The sequence below is a fragment of the Acipenser ruthenus genome, unplaced genomic scaffold, assembly GCF_902713425.1.
Source record: "Acipenser ruthenus unplaced genomic scaffold, fAciRut3.2 maternal haplotype, whole genome shotgun sequence".
Classification (NCBI taxonomy): Eukaryota; Metazoa; Chordata; class Actinopteri; order Acipenseriformes; family Acipenseridae; genus Acipenser; species Acipenser ruthenus.
The window spans coordinates 1-18,822 of record NW_026707707.1 but is presented as its reverse complement, the minus strand read 5'-3'; the positions used below and the strand labels follow the sequence as shown (position 1 = coordinate 18,822).

Sequence of the window (18,822 nt, the reverse complement as noted above, 5' to 3'; positions counted from 1 at the left end):
GCGGCAGAGCCGGGGTCCAGTGGAGGATCACGCGTCTCTTTTTCTTTTCTTTTTTTTTTTTAAACTGCAATACCAGAGGAAAACACAAAACAGTGAGCGCTGTATGGTTAGAAAGCAGACTGCAATCGCAAAGCGATGTAGGCTGTTGAAAAGAAAAGAGTAAACACAGCACAGTTGTGCAGCGTTTATATCTAAATTCATAGAAGCATGGAACTCCAGAAAACTTTCTCTCTCTCTCTCTCTCTCTCTCTCAGAGAGAGAGAGCTATTTCACACAGTTTCGATCACAGCAACTGGACAGGGGTGTCTAGCCTGGACTACGTGCAGTCAGGTTGTGTTGAAGAACTGCAAATGCAGCCTGCCTCATTTGGCCACCATCAAATGTAATAAAAAAAGCATGGGAAAAAAACCTTATTGTAAACCAAATTTAAGAAAGCTGCACGATGCCAGTAGTCATGCAAGGCCAAATTGGAACATGGACCCTTTATCACAGCTATTGTTTGCTTTGTTGTTATATACTTTTGTGAAAGATTGTACTGATTTTCAAGATTCAAAGCCCTTTTGAACCAGACACAGACACAGAAACTGAAGTTTAAAGCACTGTTGTGCCGTTTTTTTATTACAGAAAAAAAAATAAAAAACAAAAAAAGAAAATCTAACTCACATATGAAGTAGTAACTATACTTTTTTTTTCTTTCAGTACTAACTAGCACATCGGACGGCTAAGCCGTTTACTGATTAAACAAAACAATTTTACACACACGCAAACAAAAAGGTTTACCCACTACCTTTTAGAAAACCACACAGGTTTCTTCACAAACGACAGCCTGAAAAAAACATTTGTGAACTTCCTTTATACCTGCCTTATTATTAGAGCCAGGCAAGTCTCATCCTGGTTCCCTCCATGGCATTCGGTGGGGGGAGGGGGAGGTGTAATCCTTTAGCACCTCCTGGACTACATTTCTCTCCTCCTCCTCCCCTTAGTCTGCCACATATCCTCCCCCTTATGCGTAGCACACCGGCCATTCTAGCGACCTTGGGAAGGAACCACGAACCGGTAATGGGGGGACCTAAACGGAATGACAGGGGCAACTAGCATGCAGGCCGGTGACCTGGTGGATGCAGCAACATGCAGAGGTGAGACCCTCCACAGGGAACAAAGCAGAAGGCAGGTGGAACGCCAGTGACGTATGCTGACCACGGAGTGACGTCTGGGTTTTCAGGGGGTCCTAAGTAGGGGACTTGGTGATCGACTGTGCATGGTGGTGCATTGACCCTGGCACTAGGTCCAGCACCAGGCATTCTAGCAGGGCGTCTAGGAGCACGGGCCAAGGGACCGCACCCAGCGGCATCGGACTGGTTTGCAGGGGTGGTGGTCGGAGCTGTGGTGGAGGTGGGTGCCTCACCTCTTCCCCCTTCTCTGTAGCCGACGGCAACAACTGCTGCTCCACCGCAGATGATTCTTGCTCTGCTGCCAGCAATTTTTGCTTCACCTCCGGTGACTCTTCCTGTGGTGCAGGCCACACCACACTCTGACACCTCCGGTTCTGGCAACCCCCTCTCTAGCTCGGACATGGGCAACTCCTGTTTCCGTGTGGGCAACCCCATCTCTTGCCTCCATCGCTGGTTGCTTTCCGTCAGCAAGCGGGTTGTTTCTCACTGTGCAGCGGTCGACTGCTCCAGCACCTTGATCAGGTCTTCCCACAATTTTATATTTATATTTATATATAATCTACCAAATAATAAAGTGGAAAAGTATGCTTTTGTCTTAGAATGTATTCACTTCAATTCATGCCACTAAAATTTCAGTTTACAAAAGCTCCCTTATTTTTAAAACAGGTATGCGTATGCATCCTTTTCGCAGTCAGGAACAGCGCTGAGCGCTGCAAGAGTGACGGTTACTATGGTGAACACCCCTCTGTCATCTAGTCACGTGAATGGGACCCGAGTGACTTCGAGTTGTTTTGCTTAAACATAAATAGTAACCGGACAACCAAGAAGCCTGGAGGCGGGAAAGGATTTAAAATACAAATAAAAAAGTATGTACCCTTGTGGCAAAGTGGCTGCTGATTAAGAACAGATGCAGAGGTGATGCAGTGCAGAAATAATCACAAGTGAAAAACTGTAATCCAATTTGGAAATGTTCTTTTTATTATTATACAAATCCTGGTCTGGCGACCAAACAATAATCCTCCGGCAATACACCCCTGGTGTAAAGCTCTGCAGGAAAATAATAATAATGATTTGTAAACAACACAAATAATAACACATTATCTGCTCCCACAATACTACTAACACAAATCACCAGTCCGGGTGCGTGCAGTAGTGCTCAAGGTGGGTGATAACAATAAACAGTGACTGTGGTGTTGTTGTTCCGGGTAGTGCTGGCCCAAGGCGACAGCTCCGGAGACGTGTTAGCCGTCTAGTGAATCTACAAACAAAAGACAATTACTAACAGTGCTACAAACAAACAAAACACTCACAAATACTTTTTTTACTTTTTGGGAATTCTCCCGGTCCTTCCAGTTCTGTGCGTGTCTGAACCCAAGTGAAGGAACTGAGTACAAGTCTCTGTCCCCTTTTTATGCTGTCACGCATGACCGCTTGGTAAACTAATGCAGCTGCCTTTACAATCAGCGGCTGCTACATTGTTTACCTTCTGGGTCAATACGTTCTTGCAACAGAGACTCGCCTTCTTCCAGATTGGCCAACTCCCCGACCCGGGAAAGAACTGTCAGTCCACCCCGTCAAAAAAACTCTGTCCTCGCTGCTTAGCGCCCTCACAGGTCGGGAGGGAGATATACAACCAGAACTCATTATTTTTCTGTCACAACCTTAAACAATCGTTTTGATAAGTTGAAATATAAAATGACAAATGTTTTCCCAGTATGCATTACCGGGTCATACCGGCTTACTTTCACCTCTGCTGTTAAACCCTTTATGAGTTTGGGTGCGTTCACGGAGATCATTCTGTGCAGATTCTGTGCAGAAGCTGACCAATTTAGCCAATTGATGCGTTCACGGAGATCATTCTTAGAAGATCATTGGCTAAATCTGGGCAAAATGATCTCTGCGAATGCACCCAGTATGTCAGCCAACAAATTCTGCAAAAGGCATATACGGTCTTGGTTACAGCAATCGCCAAGCAGGGTTTAGGACCCAGGGGAGACCTGTGGCAGGTATGCATTCAGTGCGCGAGGCAAGCTCACATAGTTAACCATCTACAAAGGCAGCCCTCCTCGTCCGGTTAACTATATATATATATATATATATATATATATATATATATATATATATATATATATATATATACACACACACACACTACTTTGATGCAAATTTTAGGCTTCTTGGACAACAACATATTCTCACATAATCCTAAGCAACGTTGGAAAAAGACATACTTTCTGTAAACTATGCAGGATTGATTTTAAACGGTGGGAAATGAGAGCAAAAATTATGATATGTGTGGTAAACACGGAGATCACAAAAACACCCAAATGCCAGTGACACTCAAAACCAGCGCTTCAAAAACATCTTTCATTGCCAAACGAAAAACAGATATCAAGAAAGTTACATAAGTAGAGACCTTTACATGTTGTGACTAGTTCAGCCAACTTGTAGTAGACATGTTCCCAGACTCACACATTGCAAAGTACTCTGCAGGGAAGTCTAAAAGTCACACAAATAGTGAAAGATAAGCGTTTCTATTACAATGTACAATGTCAGCATCAATACTGCTTTAGACATTGAGATTGATTGATAATATGTGTTTATGTAAGAACATAAGAATCCCAGAATCTCATAAAGCAGCTTCAACAACATTACTGGGGAGTTGGTTTGGGACCCTCACAATTCTCTCTGTAAAAAAGTGCCTCCTATTTTCTGTTCTGAATGCCCCATTATCTAATCTCCATTTGTGACCCCTGGTCCTTGTTTCTTTTTTTTAGGTCAAAAAAGTCCCCTGGGTCGACATTGTCAATACCTTTTAGGATTCTGAATGCTTGAATCAGATCACCGTGTAGTCTTCTTTGTTCAAGACTGAATAGATTCAATTATTTTGGCCTGTCTGCATACGACATTCCTTTTAAACGGCAATAGTGTGCTAATTAAATTGAATATAGCTAACAATGAAATGTTACTGACAGTGGTATTAGTGATCCGCCACATATGTGCAGTGTAATGAATAACGTTGCAATACCACGTTGTTGTGTATTTGGGCTTTTATTTTTATTTTTATTTTAAAGTAGGTGCCATAGCTCGTCTTTTGATGACGGGGTCAAAGTGCAGCACCAAACTCAGCCTTTAGTTTTGTTGTGTGATGAAAGTAACCACGCCACCTGTGTATGCTTTACTGTCGTGCAAAATCAATGACAGTGTACCTGTTTACTGTACTGTCTGCTGCCAAATCAGCCACCTACAACCACAGTGCAATAAGAACCACAGGGGCCAAGAGAGCATGGGATTGTGAAGCATGTCATGATTGTTTTTTCTGTTTGATATTTTCCCTTTTTAAAAGCAATTAGAAGGAAGTAATACAGTGGGATAGTTGTGTGCCTTTGGCCTATGTAAGTGTTCACTTCAATTTAGGCCACTAAGATTTCAGTTTACAAAAGCTCCCTTATTTTGAAAAATGCTGACGGGTATGCCTTATGCATTTGATTATGTGACATTCACACAATTCATACTGTATAAATATGAGAAATGTAGCTATTCCGATATGGAAACCTATATAGTAAGTAGCCTATAGTTGTATGATGATGATGATGATGATAATGATGATGATGTCATCTAAATATTCTTTTGTTCAAAAACAAACAATTATTATTAATTATAAAAATGCTATTTCTACCCAAAGGTAGCCTACTATATTCTTTAAAAATAATACAGCCTAAAGTAAGCACCGTATAGTAAAAAAGAAAAAGCACGTCACTCGTTAGCCCATTATATACATCACATCATTTTATTTGCTCTGTGTTTTACTTTCACCAAGTATGTATAGTATACTCTATTCAAGATTCTGGAACCCGATTGTTGGGGCACATTATCTTATGCAAATTGTAACGTCGCATAGGCCTGTGTCAAGAGACCAGTGCACCGAGCACTAAGTGCAGATCTACACAACCAAAAGTATTTAGACGAATCGACCAAACTTATGCCTCTACAATTAACCATAGTGTCTTCATAACAACAACTACAAAGACGCGTTTTACTGTAAGTAAAGCTCAAATAAATATTTTAGGTTTGAGTTTTTCTTTCTATATGAAGCACAAAGAAATGTGTTAAGTGCTGTACCTATTCTGGTACCTATACTAGAGCTTGCTTGCAACGTTTTCCGTGAGCTAGAGGGGGCCTATGCAGTCGCACCTAAATTCTCGCTCATCTCCACATCCTTCTCACAAACACATTCCAACCTTATGAATAGTTACCTCGCCGTCACCACATCCACCGTATCCTTTCGCTCTGCTGCTACCGTGTCATGTTAATGCATAAATTTGCGAAACCATACAACTGCTTTTAAAATAAACCGTATAAAGCATAATACTAATGTTTATGAAAAAGGCATAAGCTAAACCCCGATCTAATCTAACTTTGTCGACGCAATTTATGGCTCTATTTTTCTATTCCGCGGCGGGATACATCACCTTCCTGGGGTTCTTATAAGAGCTTTCTCTCCGAGACGCCATTTTTGAGTTTCACTGTTTGTTGTGGAAGAGCTGCGCATCGGGAGCAGTTTCTGTTACGGTTAATAAAAAAAAGTGTTTTTTATTTTTCTGAAGATATACAAATTAGTGGTTGAATACCACTGCCTGACAGAGGAGGAGAAATACCGTTTTTGTTACAGGTAGGTTTGAGAGCTCAACGTGTCGAGAAGGATCTGACATGGATGTGAAACCTAGTCTCGGATTTTTTTGTGTGTGTCTTTCGGAACCGGATAATTTATTTATTTATATTCTCACTGTTTTATGTAAAATGCCACAGAAATTTTGCTTCTGTAAATTTTAAGCTTTCAAATTAAAAACAAAACTAATTGCTATCGGCACCCATGCCAAGTAGAAGAATTACACTTTAAAGTATCTTGCGGCTACTGATATTTTTCCATATGGGACTGTGATGGGTATATAGCTAGTAATCTGTGCTGTATAACCCTGATTATTTTACATGGGAATTGTTACGTATATTACCGTGGAACGTGTTGCTTTGCAGCGTTTAAGAAGGCATGTTACAAGACTGTTAATTAAATCGGTTATCAGCAAAGTTGATTCATCTATTGTGTATAGATTATCTACATTTATTGCTATCTTATTTGTATTAGCACTCTTTAGTAGCACTCTTGTAAACATTTTTTTATAACCTCTGATTTTGCGGTGATAACGTTGTACACTAGCTACCGTAACTACTGTAGTGTGATTGATTTTATATCGATCTATCTATCGATCTCTATCTAGTATATATCGGCACATTCACTGCAGACGTAGTATGGTGATTACTAAAAAATTGCAACTAAGTTTAAGTCAAGTAATTACACATACAATTTGGTGCTAAATAATTGCGGCGTTGTGCAAAACTAGCGAGAAGGTGAATATGAATGTTGCCTTAAACCAAGTCGGCTTTTTAAAGAGGCCTGAGATTGAGTTAAAATTCCTGAGCCGTTGTGATTTGAAAGGAAGTCGAGGAGGAGCCTGCGTGGAAATAAGTCTGTCTGGAGAATGGTAGTTTGTATGCTGGAAATTGAAGCGCTGTTGGGAAATGATTGTGGGGGTGGGGAGCTGAAGTCGCAGTTGCCTTTGATCTGTGAACATCAAGACAAAACGAAGCAGGTCAAGCCTTGAATATGTCTTTACAAACTAGCAACACAATTTACTACGTCTGTGAAAACTGAGTGCAATTTGACTCTAACCTAGCAACTTTGTTTGCACGCTGTAAATATGTTCCATAGCCAGACCATTATCCTAGTTTTATTCCTATCGATGTTAAATGTAATTATAACGTTGTGACATTAAGATATATCGTGTTGTATTTGTAATAGTTATAATAAAGTATTATCGATGGACTTGTTCAATGACCTGCATCACCGTAACATTGTCAGTAAAAGCCCTTTCTTGTGCGCTGGAGCAGAAGTTGGAAGTGCTGCCGTCTGCCTTTAGAAGACGCCAGCACCGTAAGTTAGGTTGTCTTGATTTTAAATGCGTCAATTTTATATTTCAAAAAATTTTGAAGCAATTTGGGTATAATTAACTTGTGTCCAACTGTTTAATTCATTGTACTTTTGGATTTTTATGCAATACATTACTTACTCCTCTATACTGATTCCTCGTTTGTCATCCGGAAACTACCAAATGGTTTGTACTGGCCTGCCAGAATGCCTAAATTAGGAGTCGTCCAATTGGCTCTGGATGGAATGCTAACATGAAATTTGGGGAAACCCTTGTGCTGATTAGCGGTTAGGGGGAGATGTGTGTGGAGGCAGCCTCCTCTTTGAAGTTCTGTTTACCAGATGAATTCCATATGTACGAGGGAGGTACAACAGATAGTCTTGGAAACTATTGAAGAAAGCTTGACAGCAGATCTTTATTTTCCAACCAGGATTCTTTTCAGTCGCAATGAGTGATCAAATACTGCTGAAGTGAGCAGAGCTGAGAATTTTTTTCCCTATAGAAAAACAGTAATCTCCCCCCCCCCCTGCATAATGGTGACCCTTTTGTGGAAAACCGCTATCTATTCTGAACTTTAGGCTGCCTGTTCTATGTAGTGTATGTGTGTGGATAGATAGATAGATAGATAGAGTGTATATCTCTGTATATCTATATATCTATCTTTATATCTATCTATCTATCTCTCTCTCTCATATATATATATATATATCTATATCTATATCTATCTATCTATCTATCTATCTATCTATCTATCTATCTATCTATATCTATATATATAATCTATATATATCTATCTATATATCTATCTATATATATATATAATCTCTTTTTATATAGTGCCTTTCATAGTGGACCACCGTCACAAGGTGCTTTACAAGATGCAGTAACAAGTAAATCCGTAATACTTTAAATACAGCAATGCATAATACATGACTTGCAGTAAAAAAAAAAAAAAAAGCATAATACATTAAATACAGTGAAATGCAGAATACATGACATGTATTTAATGTTACACACACATTACTGCATTACATATATTTTCATAGTTTAGCCATACAGAATATTTAAAACAACTTGAACAGCATAAACATTCCATGCTATATGGTGGCCTTTTGGTCTGCCTTGACACAAGAAATTACACTAAGACAACCCCAAAGTAACCAAAAGTTTTGGTGGCTTCAGCTGAAAGTAAATGTTCTGGCAATGACAGGAACTTGCTTGCAGGTCTGTTGCTTAGAGTGAAATTTCAGTCTTGTATCCTGTTCTAGTTGGCATTGAAAGAAGGTTTTCTGAAGTAAATGAAGTTGGCAAGCTTTTGTAAATGTTGCCTATTTATAGAATAAACAGACTTGGACAGTGCTGCAGTGTAGGGGAAGTTTTGGGGGGTCTCGGTGAAAATGTTGGTTGGAGCAATAAAATAAGTCAATATTGGTATACCAATTTTCTTTTTAATTAAAAAAAAAAAAAAAAAAAAAATCCTGTCTAAAATAAAGGCATAGCAATATAATACATAAAAGCAAAATTCCATAGATCAAAAGACAACCAACCATTCTATTATAACCTATCTATTAATAATAAAAAAAATTCTAATCAACCAGGTGTCCTCAACTGCATTTTATGTTAAAGGAGACCAAATGCTCCAGAACTTGAGGTTTTTAAATTCATAAATCGTAGTAAATATTTTGGTCTCACTTAAGACTGCCAATGTTCTACCAAGGTTCCCTAACGGTAACTTGCTTATTCAATGTTTATTTATTTATTTTTTAAACTTACCAAGATCTGTTAGTAGGGAGATTTAAAGGGCTGTGTTTCTTTTTTCTCTATCTAGCTATGATTCGGTGTAATATTCATTTTAAAGCATTCTAGTTAATTTCATTGCAAGTTAAGTCTCGTTGAATCCTGGATAGAGTGGTTTATCCTTGCAGTTTGGATACAGTATGTGTTAACATGTGGCTAGTTACCATTATTTGTATTTTAATGGCAGCAATGGCCCTCCATTGTTGTATGAATGAGGTGTGTAATGTAGTTGGCAACAATTGGTGGTTGTCAGACAGTGGTTATAATGTGTGAAGCTCAGTCATTTATCTGCCATGTCCTGGAGGCATGGCCCTACTGTGTGTGGTGTGTGCAGTGTTGTGTGTTTTTTTTTTTCCCCACTTCTAAAATGCCTGCACGCAACCCCCCCCTCCCCCGGGTGCCAGGCGTTGTGAAATAGTGCTGTGTTCAAAGGTTTGTTCGCTATCCAGGAATTCGAAGGTAGTTAGGACCAGGATACATACTCCTACTTAGAAGCCCTGGAGCAGTCTTTCTGATGGCTGTATTCAAAACACTAAATAGTATAACAAAAGGAGACACAGACGGATGCAATTATTTTGTCACAAACATCTGAAAAACCAAAGTATATTAAATGTTTTTTATATATATATATATATATATATATATATATATATATATATATATATATATATATATATATATATATATATATATATATATATATATATATATATATATATATATATATATATATATAAATAAATAAATAAAGCATTTATTTTACAAAACAAGAACATGTAAGTAAATATCTGAACAGACATCGGTTTACAACATACATATTTATAAAACTGAAACGATAGCCATACATTTATCAGATGCGCAAAAGCAACTGAACAATGTAGATAAATACTTAGAAGAGAACTTTACAGAAGCGCAGCAGCACAAGAAGTTATAAAATCATTTTTCTTTTTTTTTTTTTTTTTTCTTCAGCAAAAGGGTGTTCCTTTACCTTGAGTCTAAGGCTGTTCACAGTCAACACAGATAATGCGCTTTTCCACACCGCCTTTATACACAGGGCACAGCTGTCAAGTTTTATTTTTACTGCACTTGCCAACCTGGCATTGGCATTTCTTGGGGGCATCTCTCAGTGGGGTTGCCAGCTTCAGCTGTGGGTACACACTTGGCAGTCTCCCTCTGTTCCAAATGCTGCTTGTGAAATTCCTGTGCGAACTGTAAAATATATTCTCATTGGTAAATTTCTCTGCACATTCTTTGTAAAGTACCCAGGAGTTGATGGCTGCTAGGTCCAATAAATTGTAAAACACCTGAACAGGCAGGAGCCAGCTTTCACGGAATACTTCCGTGCCATCTGATCCAAACATCAACTCCATATTTTGTTGCGTTGTAAAACTCCATGGTCTCTGGTATTTACTTTTACTAGTCCCGATACTAATTACCTGACCAAGTCAGTTAGCATTAGGGGGTACCTATAGCGACTGTATTGATGGATAAATTATCGCTAATCATATTGCCCAATATGATCTGTCTACGAACAGTAGCTCTGCATTGTACAAGGAATGGATGTCAAAGATAGAACATGGAAAAAGACAGAGAAACCTCTTGTTTTACTACAGTTTGCAAAAAGATGTTCACCCAGTCTGAAGTATTTGAGCTATGCTTTGTTCTGGAGAAAACTGGAACTTTCCACAACCTAGGGCCAGAAGAATAAATGTTATATAATATATACACACACACACACACACACACACATCGGGGTACCTTGCATTGCAAATAATAAAGTGGAAGTATTAATTAATAATCACTTTTAAAGGTTCTAACCATACTTCTTGGGTTAAATAAAACTAGCAAGAGCTGTATATGAAGATCCCAACTAGGGGTTACAGTAACATGTGATCTGTTTGGAATGTGAAACTGTTGAACAGCTGATATTTAATTGCAATTTAGAACTTGTATGAACTGGAAAGCATTTAAGCTTTAATTTTTTTTTAAGACACAAATTATTTAGCTGGTCGTGAATTTTACAGCAGACAATCTAATGGAAAAGTGTTGTTCAACACTACTGTATATGTATTGCAAGTAGCAAATTGTGTGTACATAAACATGTTAATTTTATATTATAAACATGATTACTGGTCTAACTACATGAGAGAGAGAGAGAGAATTCTGTAAAATAGGCTTTTCAATCAAATAAACTAGTAGCTAGGGTGACATTCACCAGTAAACTATGCAAAATAGTATTATCAAAGGTTCAAACCTTCATTCGGTAGTGTTTCGAACCTCAAATGTACCCTTTGTTGGAGCCCTAGAAATAGTATAGAGTCCTATGTTTTGCTGTTTCTTGGCACGATTAGGGAAAGCAATTGGAGGACGGCTTCAATGCATGTGATTCACCAGGTTGAAGCAGTATCCAAAATGGAACTTGATGTGCCTGCTATGTATGACATGTGTTAAAATACTGTCTGAGAAGATGCTCAATTCCCACTTACCAGTCTTGATCATAGTTTTTGCATTTTCTTTTATGGCTTTCTATATCTGGCAGTTTTTCAATCTGTTGCTTCAGGTGTGTGGTCATGCCACTGCGAAAGTATATTGTCGCCTGATTGAAAAATCGTGTGTGTATAGCAGCCTTTATACTGGTCTTATGAATGCTTTTATTTGGGTAAAATTGACACAGGAATTGTCAAACTAATTTCTACATGGATTTAAATTTGTGTAATATATTAACTATATGGGAGACAAATGTTTATTATAGTTGAATGAAACTTTTATTGCATTACATTTTGAATTTAGAATGTTTCAAATGTATCATAACAAAGCTTGTGTGAAGTGAAGATTTATAGTCAACCTTTGTCTCCTAATTTGATTTGGTGTTAAATGAGAAGGCTTGTGGAAAGGCTGTAGATAAGTTTTATGTATTCTGTATTAAACCAGACCATGGTGTGTTAATAATCAAACTTCTAAAGTATCAGCTTGCTGTGTTTTTAGATTACCTTTTTATTGGGACTCAATTATTGGGGTGGGGGGTGGGTTGATAGGTTTGGTGGGGGTGTCCTGAGAACAATGGCTGCTAGCTATTTAAAGCTAAAATGGGAAGTAATACCACATCCTGATGCAGTTTTACTTTAAGGACAAAAGAACCAGGTGAACAGGTGAAGTCAGGGTAAGCATTTCTTTTCCACAGTGCAGTTTTTTTCTCCCTCCCCCCCCTCCCCCCCCCCCCCCCCCCCCCCCCCCTTCAGATCTTGGTCTAATCCAGAAGAATTGGTATTTAATATATATTTTTGTGATTCTCTTGTTTAAGTTAGTTCTTGCAGTTTAAGTGCTTCAATAGTTAAGTGGAAGGTGGGATTGTTATTTAAGAACATAGTTTACAAACAAGAGGAGGCCATTCAGCCCATCTTGCTCGTTTGGTTGTTAGTAGCTTATTGATCCCAGAATCTCATCAAGCAGCTTCTTGAAGGATCCCAGGGTGTCGGGCTTCAACAACATTACTGGGGAGTTGGTTCCAGACCCTCAATTCTCTGTGTAATAAAGTGCTTCATATTTTCTGTTCTGAATGCCCCTTTATCTAATCTCCAATTGTAGCATTGTAACAGGCCTTGCCCTTGCTCTGGGTTCCCTTTGTTCAAGGGTAGATGTACCGTATAGCCTGGCCAGAGAAGGAAAAACTTTTATTTTATTTTTTTTTCCACATAAAATTGAGACATGTTTGTGCTTGGTTCTGCATGTGATAGAGGGAAGTCCATTTTGTTGCAGCAACCTTTTGTGTGAATTCTTGACTGCTTTTGCCCCCACAGTAACTTCCCATTTCCCTGCAGAAAAGGAAGCTCTGCAGGTCGAAGGTGTTGATCTGAAGGGAGAAGATGGCTAACCAGGGTAAGAAACCTTTTCTTTGTTTTACGTTTGTTACACTAACTTTAAACCTACAAAACTTGTATGCAAGTTTAATTTCAATTGGCTTTATTTAAGGAATACTGAAGTTGGATCAATTGTCGTAATTGGAAACCCATGTGCATATTGTAAAATGCTTATTTTACAATTACAATGAATGTGTTTCAAATAGGGGTGCACTGATAATCGGTAGCCTATTGGCATGGCACAGATTTTTATAAAGAAAAGCACAATCTTAACTGGCAGTTTTGTTTTTAGCCAATGTATATCGATATTCATGCTTTAATTTCTTCCAGCACAGAATTTAATGTTTGGTCAGGCACGCTTACTAATGACCCAAGAATACAGAGGCAGTCATTTTCCCAGTGCTGTGTAACGTGCGATCACCCTACAGTAAATAAGTCTCAAATATCTAGAATAGCGTAGTAAGTTGTGCGCAGCAGAACAGCCTTGATGCTATGTTAAATCCAACGATAAACTGAATTAAAGAGGTTGAATCCTAAATAACACTGATGGTTAAAGTTGTTCTTCGGGCTGCAATGAAGGGTACATTTTGACCTTCGACGGTTCGGAACAAGTTTGCCGAAGGAAGGTTCGACCCTTCGATGGTACTCATTTGCATAATTATTGGTGATGTCACCATAGCCACTTGTTTATTTGATTGAAAATCCTATTTTACAGGTAATCCATATACATGGAATAAAACATTCACATGTAGTTTTAAAAATGCTGTATAGAACAGTTATGTTTTTATAATTTAAATATATACAAAGTTGTTTATTTACATGTAATTGAGCCTGCTTGCAATCTATACAGTAAGCTTGCATTGCACCAACTGCGACGGACAAAACTTTATTTAAGTAACCATTCCAAGCAGGTTATGTCACATTTTACTACTACTAAAAATATTAATACAGTACTAATATGAACTTAAGCTTGTCAAGTGACCCCAGAGATTTGGTTATGCCTCCATGATACAAGTCGCTTGCATTGTTTTGCATTCAACTTTAACAATGTAGTAGCATATTTTATTAATAACTTTTGTTTATGTAATATGCATTATACAAATCAAAAGACTGAATTTTGCATGAGTGACATGCAATGTGTGATTTTATAGTATTCACACAGTCAGTTTCTTTTAATAGGAAGAAAGAAAAAAAAAAAAACTACACTGAGTGAACCTGTCTCGCGAACCTTCGAAGGTTTAAAACAATCTTTGAATCTCTGGCTAGTGAACGAACCTTAGGACACAGCCCTACTACTACACTATGTACTTCAAAATCACCTTTTCTAATTTGTTTATCTTGCTTAATCTGCATTGGTTGCGGGTGTGATGACATTTTGAAGCAGGAATTGATTACTGTGCCATCTTTAAATTCAATTGACTAAGTTGTGCTGCATTTAATTGGTGTATGCTTAAAATAAGAATTTAATAAATGTTATAGTTGACATTGCGTAGGCTACATTTTATAGGTCGAAGTTACATGATATGTAATGTTTGCCAGTAAGTGACTATAGAAGTTAATGTCACGTTATATATTTTTCTACAGAAGCCTTTACTAGTATAAATGCCAAGTTATTTTTGTGTGACTGTTGTAAAACATGTGTAAATTGCTGTCAAGCACACAATATAATACTATGTTCTTTTTGTATTCATTTTCTGAAATGCAACAAGTGAACAATACCTGTTCATTTAACATTTGTAATTATAAAATAGTTTAAATATAGGCCCTATGTCTTGTTATAGCAGTTTACAATAGTGCGCTGTTTTATCAGTATCCAATCGCTACCGGCTGATATGGGTAGATAACCATCAGGGATAACCCACGAAAATCTTTATTGGTGCACCCCTAGTTTCAAAGGAAACTTTTGCATTTACCCACTGTGTACAATTTATGTACACAGTGTTATGGCACAGGCCTTATTTATTACTTTAGGCCTATTCTCAATAACTGTATATTGCTTTAGGAATGGACAGGTGTCACATGAATGAAATGTTTGAGTTGACTGGTTTTTCCAAGTGGAAACGTTGTAATTTGTGGGTTTAATAAGATGCAGTGAAACTGAACATGTAATTTGTATTTGAGCCTTTTGTATTTAAGGATTGTTGCTTTCAGTAAATTCACTTTAGCTTTTTTTTTCCAGCTGATTTGATGGAGCTTGACATGGCCATGGAGCCAGACCGTAAGGCAGCAGTTAGCCACTGGCAGCAGCAGTCCTACTTGGATTCTGGTATCCACTCTGGCGCTACAACCACAGCACCTTCTCTGAGTGGGAAAGGCAACCCGGAAGAGGAGGATGTAGACAATCAAGTCCTGTATGAATGGGAGCCGGGCTTCACGCAGTCTTTCACGCAGGATCAAGTTGCTGGTACGCCTTCTGGCTAATTTTTGTAATGCCACCTGAACAGTAACAGTGCAAATACTAAGAATCTTGTGTTAACAAAACAAAAAGTGATAAAATGACTGTCCTGATGCATCTCTGATATGGTGAACTAAACTGCTTGGAACACATTTCCTGAATGGTACTTGCTTTATTTTAATAAACTAAAACAATTGGTATTACTTTCAGATATTGATAGCCAATATGCCATGACCAGAGCCCAGAGGGTACGGGCTGCTATGTTCCCTGAAACTCAGGATGAAGGAATGCAGATACCTTCCACACAATTTGATGGTGCACACCCTACTAATGTACAACGTTTGGCTGAACCATCCCAGATGCTGAAGCATGCTGTGGTCAATCTTATCAATTATCAGGATGATGCTGAACTGGCAACACGTGCCATCCCAGAGTTGACCAAACTTCTGAACGATGAGGACCAGGTACAAATAAAGTTTTTATATTTAAACAATCAATTAAAAAGAGATGGTGAAGATGCATTAATCCGAACAATGTTTAACTTTGAAGGTTGTTGTGAACAAGGCTGCAGTTATGGTCCATCAGCTGTCTAAAAAAGAAGCCTCCCGCCATGCCATCATGCGCTCACCCCAGATGGTATCCGCCATTGTTCGCACCATGCAAAACACAAATGATGTAGAGACTGCACGCTGCACAGCTGGAACTCTCCATAACCTTTCACACCATCGTGAGGGCCTGCTTGCCATCTTCAAGTCGGGAGGTATCCCTGCATTAGTGAAGATGCTGGGGTAATTTTTAATTTATTTTTTGCTCTGAACAGAACCATGATCTAATTTGTAGGTAGCACATTTCTAAAATGCAGGGGTGCTATTGCATCGTGTAACAGGACCTCTGTTGCCTCATGCAGTCTTGATTTGCACTGGATCGCTTAACTTTTTATAATTTGTTGAATGAATACTAATGTAATCAAATGATGGAGGGGCCAGAGTAGTGTCCAGTTTTGGTCTTGATGCTGAAGTTCTGTTCTCATGAATTATTTTTCAGGTCGCCAGTTGACTCTGTATTGTTCTATGCCATTACAACTCTTCATAACCTACTCCTGCACCAGGAGGGAGCGAAGATGGCTGTCCGTCTTGCTGGTGGTCTACAAAAGATGGTTGCCCTGCTGAATAAGACCAATGTCAAATTCTTGGCCATCACAACAGATTGCCTTCAGATCTTGGCATATGGGAACCAAGAAAGCAAGGTAGCAATGTGGCTTCACAAATATTCCTGCTGTTCTGGGATTGACCAACCTGAACAAAGAGTAGAGTTCTGGCACTGTTTTTTTTATATATATATATATATATATATATATATATATATATATATATATATATATATATATATATATATATAGTGCTGTGAAAGTATTTGCCCCGTCTGATTTTCTGCATATTTTACACTAAATGTTATCAGATCTTCAGCCAAAACCTAGATAAAAGGGACCCTGAGTGAACAAATAACACAAGAATTTGATACATATTTCATTTATATATTAGTTATGCAACACCCAATGCCCCTGTGTGAAAGTAATCGTCCCCTTAGACTCAATAACTGGTTACGCCACCTTTAGCAGCAATAACTGCAACCAAACGCTTCCTGTAGTTATTGATTATTCTCACAGTGCTGTGGAGGCCCACTCTTCCATGCAGAACTGCTTCAGCTCTGACATTTGTGGGTTTGAGCATGAACTGCTAGTTTCAGGTCCTACCACAACATCTCAATTGGGTTTAGGTCTGGACTTTGACTAAGCCATTCCAAAACTTTAAATTTCTTGTTCTTAAACCATTCTGATGTAGACTTGCTTGTGTGTTTCGGATCGTTGTCTTGCTGCATGACCCAGCTACGCTTCAGCTTCAGCTCACGGACGGATGGCCTGACATTCTCCTGTAGAATTCTGATACAGAGCAGAATTCATGGTTCCTTCAGTGATGGCAAGGCGTCCTGGTCCCGATGCAGCAAAGCATCCCCAAACCATGACACTACCACCACCATGCTTGACAGTTGGTATGAGGTTCTTACTTTTGGAATGCATTGTTTGGTTTTCGTCAGACATAACGGGGGCCCATGTCGGCACTTTTGACTCCTCTGTCCTTAGAACATTGTTTCAGAACTCTTGAGGATCATCCAGGTACTTTTTGGCAAACTTGAGACGAGCATTCATGTTCTCAATGAGCAATGGTTTCCGCCTTGCTACTGAATTCCATTTTTGCCCAGTGTCTTTCTGATGGTGGAGGCCTGAACACTGACCTTAGCTGAGGCGAGAGAGGCCTGTAGATCCCTGGATGTTGTTCTAGGGTTCTTGTGACTTCCTGGGTGATTTTACGCCTTGCTCTTGGAGAGATTTTGGCAGGACGGCCACTCCTGGGAAGATTCACTATTGTCCCAAACTTTCTCCATTTGGACAATATGGCTGACTGTGGTTCGGTGGAGCCCCAGAGCCTTAGAAATGGCTTTGTAACCCTTTCCAGACTGATAGGCATCAACAACTTTTTTCCGGAGGTCTTCAGGAATTTCTTTTGTTTGGCATGATGTGCCTCTAGAACCTGTGTGCTAACAACTTCATTCACTCTGATTGGCAAGGGCCAAAGTTAAGTCAGATTTATATTGGGCAGGGCTGGCCCAAATCAGGCCTGGTTAACCAAAGAGCTCAAACAGCTGACCCTAATTATCCCATTAATTGGGTTGAGTTAACTAGGGAGGGCAATAACTTTCACACCTGAAGATTGCATGTTTGATTACCTTGCACACCAAACAAATGAAAGAAGCACCAAACTTTGGTGCCGTTTTTTTCTTCGACTCCCTCTATACTACAACCCACAGAAACAATCTGACCAAATACAATGTGAAAAATGCAGAAAATCAGACTGGGCAAATACTTTTTCACGGCACTGTGTAATTATATAATAAAAAATAAATAAAATATTACATGTGTATGTATATGTGTGTAATGTAAATGTTTTATTTATTCAGCTCATCATTTTGGCTAGTGGTGGTCCACAGGCACTGGTTAACATCATGAGAACCTACACCTATGAAAAGCTGCTTTGGACCACCAGTCGAGTCTTGAAGGTCCTTTCAGTCTGTTCCAGTAACAAGCCTGCCATTGTTGAAGCTGGTATGTTTTCTAATTGTTTATTCCAATATTTGTTTACCGCAGAGCTGAATCAGAATCTAATGTCATGGCTATTTTATTTTATCAGGTGGCATGCAGGCCTTGGGACTCCACTTAACAGACCCGAGTCAGCGTCTGGTGCAGAACTGTCTGTGGACCCTGAGAAATCTTTCAGATGCTGCTACCAAGCAGGTAACCTTGTCATCCTGTGGAGTGAACGCTGTACTCTACCCTGTGCGAACTTGAAAATTAAAATATGTCTTTGTCTCCTTAATGTTTCAAAGGAGGATAGATCCATAGTTGAAGTAGATGTGATGCAGGTAATTGATTTCTTAGCAAATTACCATTTTTGCCTGGAAGTTTTACACATTCTGAATTTGAGCTACTAGTCACTTTTTTAAAAGGAATAAATGGGATACACTAAACAAGTACTTCTACTGTAGTACTTCATGTAATCTTT

General features: G+C 38.8%; 1 protein-coding gene across 2 annotated transcripts; it reads left to right on the top strand.

Annotated features, from left to right (window-relative positions):
* The first annotated feature begins 5,664 nt into the window (after positions 1–5,664).
* LOC131728091 (catenin beta-1-like) lies at positions 5,665–18,771 on the top strand. 2 transcript variants are annotated; one of them, XM_059019268.1, is made up of 9 exons: positions 5,665–5,844; positions 12,772–12,829; positions 14,990–15,214; positions 15,416–15,669; positions 15,755–15,993; positions 16,250–16,451; positions 18,221–18,365; positions 18,451–18,554; positions 18,647–18,771. In XM_059019268.1, the coding sequence occupies exons 2-9, from the start codon at positions 12,817–12,819 to the stop codon at positions 18,749–18,751; spliced, it is 1,287 nt and encodes a 428-aa protein (XP_058875251.1). In that variant the 5' UTR covers positions 5,665–5,844; positions 12,772–12,816; the 3' UTR covers positions 18,752–18,771. The 2 variants fall into 2 exon arrangements, with proteins under 2 accessions (XP_058875251.1, XP_058875250.1); XM_059019267.1 differs by having other exon boundaries at positions 12,751–12,829.
* Positions 18,772–18,822: the final 51 nt, after the last annotated feature.